At 34.9% G+C, this 6,486-nt stretch overlaps 1 protein-coding gene across 1 annotated transcript; it reads left to right on the forward strand.

Moving 5' to 3' along the window:
• Positions 1 to 2,105: 2,105 nt before the first annotated feature.
• LOC100401751 (olfactory receptor 52N4) lies at positions 2,106 to 4,203 on the forward strand. The gene is made up of 2 exons (XM_035264328.3): positions 2,106 to 2,167; positions 2,552 to 4,203. Exon 2 carries the CDS (start codon positions 2,600 to 2,602, stop codon positions 3,563 to 3,565), a length of 966 nt encoding a protein of 321 aa, XP_035120219.3. The 5' UTR covers positions 2,106 to 2,167; positions 2,552 to 2,599; the 3' UTR covers positions 3,566 to 4,203.
• The last annotated feature ends 2,283 nt before the right edge of the window (positions 4,204 to 6,486 follow it).

Below are 6,486 nucleotides of genomic sequence, written 5' to 3' on the forward strand. Positions count from 1 at the left end.
TTTGGGGGTACATGTGAAGAACATGCGAGATTGTTGCATAGGTACATACATGGCAATGTGGTTTGCTGCCTTCCTCCCCATCACCTATATCTGGCATTTCTCCCCATGTTATCCCTCCCCATTTTGTAATGACTCAAGGACACATCTTTGAGGAGTATGCCTATTAACAAGTTTAACCTGTGTTTCTCTACTATTTTCAAAACAAGTTGGCTTTTGAGACATCTGATCTGTCCTCTTGGTTGTTACTCAATGATGCAGAATTTTTATGTGAAACTGTATCTCCTATCAGACAATAATCATAAAAGAGTTTATTTTATTAATGGAGGGCAGGATGAATACCTCCTCTGATGGGGCACAAAAGAGAGCTCATTTGGTGGCACTGGTGATTCCTAAGGTGTTAATTTTTTAAGCACTGCCAAAATGGCTGCAAGCCTGAGAAGAAAATACAAATATGGGTATTGAGCATTTAAAATTAGGTAGCGTCCCTTAATCCTCTTGGCAATTTAATTTTTATTATAAATTCTAACATACATATGCAATCTTACAATTAATCCAATTACATGTTGATTGATTTTTAAAACCTGCATCTTGTATACCTCACAACCAAATCAAGTAAGAGAATATGACCAGTAACTCACAGGACCCTCTACCACATACTGCCTTTCAGTTATCACTCTCTCTCACTTCGTAACAGCATTTTTCTATTTCTAATAGCAAGAATAATTTGATCCGTTTTTGCATTTTATTGAAAGAACACAAAATGTTAACTGCTATTTTAAATCTTTCTAAAAAAATTAACAGATTGTGAGATTAGTATATAGTATGCATATAGTCATAGATTGTTAACTCTTATTTTTACATGGCATATCATTGTGGGAATGTACCAAAATTTATTTACCCATTTGATGTTGATGAACATTTAGTTTTTTTCCAGTTTTAGGGTACACTACAAATCATGTTGCAATAAGCATTCTAATTTATGTATTCTAGTAAATGCATGTACACTGTTGTGTTAGAAATGTAAATGATGGTCATGTGTATGTTTATCATAAGGAGATATCCAATTAACAGTTGTTTAAATTTACATGTCTTCCCATAAGAAATGAGAATTCCAATTATTCTACATCTTTGGCAATGCTTGGTATTTTTAGTCCTTTTCATTTTAGCTGTCCAGTTTGATAAGTCACGACATGCCAAAAAAATGTTGCTCTGTCATAAAAGATAAAAATTTTACTTATTGTTCCGATTAATATAAAAGTTTGTGCCTATTTAAATGTTTGTTTGCACTTTTATCCCTCTTTTGAAGTGTATGTTCCTTCCCACAACTTTTTCTTGCTGATGTTGTTGAACTGCTTCATATATTTTATGTACGTATGCATTTGGATGTCTTCTAGTTTGTGTTGACTGGATACATAAAGAACAAGAAAGATATCTTGAAAAGTGAAAATACTGAATCAAAACTTCATTGACTTTTGTAAATTTTAAATTTTTGTGAGTACATGGTAGATGTGTATATTAATGGGGGTCTGAGATATTTTGATAGAAGCATACAATGTGCTATAATCTCATTAAAGGGCTGAGCAAAATGGCTCATGCCTGTAATCCCAGCACTTAGGGATACCAATGCAGGTGGATTACCTGAGGTCAGGAGTTGGAGACCAAACCTGCCCAATATGGTGAAACCATGTCTCTGCTAAAAATACAAAAATTAGCCAGGCATGGTGGCATGCACCTGGTATCCCAGCTACTCAGGAGGTTGAGACAGACTTGTTTGAACCCGGGAGGCGGAGGTTGCAGCGAGCCAAGATTGCATCACTACACTCCAGCCTGGGCAACAGAGTGAGACACTGTCTTAAAATAATAATGATAATAATAATAATAATATGCTTAAAGTAAATAGGAATATCCATCACCTCGAACATTTATCCTTTATGTTACAGACAACCCAATTATACTCTTTTTGTTATTTGAAAATACATAATCAAATTATTATTGACTGTAGACACTCAATACATTTACTAATTTTTGAGACCCTAAGCTTCATTGAGTAATAATTAAAATATCAAAATTCTTTGAACAGTGTCTGAGTACCCAAGAATGAATACCAGACATTCCTTAAGAATAAAAATTAAAAAGTCTACATCTCATCTCTTGGATCATCAGTGAGGTAATTAAATTACTCTTCTTTAAAATAACATCTATATTGAGATGAGTATAGTTGTAGTTAAGTAAGATACACTAGTAAAAATACCATTGAAAAGTTAGAATTATATTTGATTATAAATCTATGCGATTGAGAATGTCTTTTTACAAATTAATTAATGTTTGACTTGCATCTCTGACGAAAACTTAGAATTCCCAATAAGAACTGTTCACTTAATCAAGGAATTAATCAATCCATAAAAATAAACAGACAAACCAAACTATTCCGTGGCATTCAGAAATTTGGTTGTTGGACCATGAAAATGCATTATAGAAGTTTTTGAAGTTGGGGCGAGGGAGACAGTAAACATAACCTATATTTTCTCTTGTCTTTTTTTTTTAACTCTAGGAAAACCCACACAAAATTTAAGCGACTTCATAACCTACCAGATTTATCATGCTAACACTGAATAAAACGGACCTAATACCAGCTTCATTTATTCTGAGTGGAGTCCCAGGCCTGGAGGACACACAGCTCTGGATTTCCTTCCCATTCTGCTCTATGTATGTTGTGGCTATGGTAGGCAACTGTGGACTCTTCTACCTCATTCGCTACGAGGATGCCCTGCACAAACCCATGTACTACTTCTTGGCCATGCTTTCCTTTACTGACATTGTCATGTGTTCTAGTACAATCCCTAAAGCCCTCTGCATCTTCTGGTTTCACCTCAAAGACATTGGATTTGATGAATGCCTTGTCCAGATGTTCTTCATCCACACCTTCACAGGGATGGAGTCTGGGGTGCTTATGCTTATGGCCCTGGATCGCTATGTGGCCATCTGCTACCCCTTACGCTATTCAACCATCCTCACCAATCCTCTCATCACAAAGGTTGGGCTTGCCACCTTCCTGAGAGGGGTACTACTCATTATTCCCTTTACTCTCCTCACCAAGCGCCTGCCCTACTGCAGAGGCAATATAATTCCCCATACCTACTGTGACCACATGTCTGTAGCCAAATTGTCCTGTGGTAATGTCAAGGTCAATGCCATCTACGGTTTGATGGTTGCCCTCCTGATTGGGGGCTTTGACATACTGTGCATCACAGCCTCCTATACCATGATTCTCCGGGCAGTGGTCAGCCTCTCCTCAGCAGATGCTAGACAGAAGGCCTTTAATACCTGCAGTGCCCACATTTGTGCCATTGTTTTCTCCTATACTCCAGCTTTCTTCTCCTTCTTTTCCCACCGCTTTGGGGAACACACAATCCCAGCTTCTTGCCACATCATTGTAGCCAATATTTATCTGCTCCTACCTCCCACTATGAACCCTATTGTCTATGGGGTGAAAACCAAACAGATACAAGACTGTGTCATAAGGATCCTTTCGGGTTCTAAGGATACCAAATCCTATAGCATGTGAATGAACACTTGGCAGGAGTGAGAAGAAAAGAATAGAATTACTTCTATTTGCCTTTTATGCAGGAGCTGATAAAATCTTTCTGGAAGTACTACATAAAGGAGTTTGTTGGCTGGTGCTTTCTCAGTAAATACCTTGGGAAGCTCAACATCCCTGGCATGTCCACCAACGTTTCAATATATTTGTTACCTTCTCACTCTTGTGAAGGACCAGTCTAATAATTAAACCATATTCCCTTCAACGAAACCTAGGGAGTACATTTTTTATGAAAAGACAAACCTAAGTAGAAGGAGATGATCTGAGTCCTCTTTTCAGTATCATGATTTTCAGCTTAACAGCCAGTTACTACTTTTGTCTGGAAAACATGAGCTATGTATTTCTCATAATGATCAAAAACCTCTGTTTCTTCATTGACATTTTCCTGAAAAAGAATCTAGAATGTATCCCATAAAGTCATTAATATAATGAGTTTTAAGTCTCTAAGCATCTAACTAAAATAATATTAGGCTGAATAGGTCACATAATTATTTCACAACAGAACAAAGAGATATTTCGTTTTCTTTAAAGGGGCTTTTAAAAAAGCATAGAGTCTGGAAAGAGAGATAGATCGCCTAACAAAAAAACAAAAACAAAAACAAAAAAAAAAACCAGCATAATTTTCTTCTAAGATCTCTGTGAAAGGGGATTGAAATCTACTTGTTTCATTTTATCTCTAATTGTGAATCTAATAAGAAAAATTGAGTATATATTTCTAATATTTAAATTTATCTAAATTAAAAAATAATTGAGAAACTGTAAAAGATAGTACTTTCATATTAACATCTCACAAGCTAAGCCAAAGGAATATAAACTCAATTTTTACTGCTATTTTTCCATGTCCAACTGATGAGACACATATTTCCTTAAAATTTAGTTAACTATAGTCATCAAATTGCATTTATTTACTTAGTGAATCCTTCTTGACTATCTTGCATTGCATCTTAAAATCTGACAAAACAGCAGCACCCACTAAAATATGATTATCCTCCATGTATCATCCTATTTCAATATTTGGTATATCCTAAAGCCAAAGGTTGTCAATATTGTCTTTACTTCCTCAGCCTGACATCACTCTTCTCCTAGTTTGTTTTTCTTATTCCATTTGTTATCTAAAATTTCTATTGTCAACTTCACCAATGCTTTTTCCACGTTAACAAATTAAATAGGCCTCCTTCTTTGCTCACCTCACACTCCCTCAGTAATTTTGATTGCAATTCAGTATTTCCAGTGTCTTGAAACACTATCATTTTCATTTACTTCAGAGACACTACATATTTCATTTATGACATATACTTTGTTTAACTTTGATTTATTTTCTACATTCTCTTCCTAGGTGTTCTCCTTCAGTATCACGGTCTTAAGTATTGGCTATGAATCTAATGATTTCCCAAAGGAAGCTAAGGTTCAGAGAACTGTTTTTCTTACATAGGCTTCCTGCCTAAGGATACCACTTTGCTTTTGGAGCAGAAAGAGCGGTTTTAAAAGAGGCCTAACAGAAATGGCAAGCTCGTGGCAGGTGGGGAAAGCAAACAGGTGGCAGATCTCTGGGTTAGCTTGGTGCCCGGTCTACTGGACTGTCAAGCTGGTGACTGCTGGCATCTTCTTAGGCAGACATACTTTGGGTTATAAATTGACTGTTATCGCTCAAAGCAACTGGCTGGTGAGTGAAATTTCCTCTCTGAAGTGGTACTCCCCACAGGGGAGTGTCTAGTGAAGGGGAGGTAAAAGGCTATATTTGCATTTCTAAACGGCTATGTAGGAAATGGGAAAAAAAAGGAAAGAGAAAAGGAGAGAGAAGAAATAAACTATTTCAAAAAAATGGGGTACATGGTTGCATTATTAATTTTAATACAATAATTATACTAAACATCCTTGTAGAATTATATTTGAAATATTGTTAAAGCACAAGAAGGAAGAAATTGAGCTTTACAAGTCCATAATAATGGAAAGGGTTGAGAGGAGAAAGGAAATACAAGAAAAAATACTACACCTTTCATATAAAGGGGAGACATGCTATATAGTGTAAATTTTAATAATTAGATAAATATATGTATACAAATACTTTTGGAAAAGTTTCAATGTAAGAATAACCTTAATTGAATACCAAAATTGGTTTTATGGTCCTGCACTTGATGTAAAATGTATACTTCGTTAGATTTGCATAATAATTATTTAAGAAAGGTATTTTTACCTCCATTTTGCAAATTCAGAAATTAAGTATCAGGCAGTGTAAATGGTTGTTCATAGTGATGATAAAAAGTAAACCTGAGATTTGAATTCAGGTTTATTAGACTCAAAATTCCTTTAATAAGCCATCTTTTACCCACTTTCTATGGAATGAATATATGAAATATGACCATATAGGGTTGAGTAAATTGGTAGTATGAAATACTTTTGTGTTTAAACAGCATCATTCCTAAAAGTAAAATTTGATGGATTTTATATTTTTCAGATTGGAAATACACACAACTGCAAAAGCATTACTTGATAGTTTTGGAGATTTTGACCAATAGAAAATAATAGAAAAATAGGTAAAACTTGTAAATAAAAGATAACAAATTGTGTTTTATGTACCAATGATAGACAATATTCTTTCTTCTCTAGTGTATACAAAAATCCATAAAATTTTTGAATTTATGATCTCAAATAAATTGTGTTTGATCAAAAAGCAAACTTCAATGAAGTCCACAAAGAATAAACAATAAAAACAACATTTCAGACTGAGTGTAATGAAGCTGAAAATAAAAAAATCAACATATTTAGTTATTACATTCCCACCAGCGATTTGCAAGCACTCCCTTTTCCCAACATTCATGCCATCATCTGTTGGTTTTTGACTTTTTAATAATGATCATTCTTACAGGGGTAAGGTGGTATCTCATTGA

Source organism: Callithrix jacchus, chromosome 10 (assembly GCF_049354715.1).
Source record: "Callithrix jacchus isolate 240 chromosome 10, calJac240_pri, whole genome shotgun sequence".
Taxonomy (NCBI): domain Eukaryota; kingdom Metazoa; phylum Chordata; class Mammalia; order Primates; family Cebidae; genus Callithrix; species Callithrix jacchus.

Bases quoted from the DNA above. Each gene is read 5' to 3' on its own strand.
- LOC100401751 (XM_035264328.3), top strand. From the start codon at position 2,600: ATGCTAACACTGAATAAAACGGACCTAATACCAGCTTCATTTATTCTG.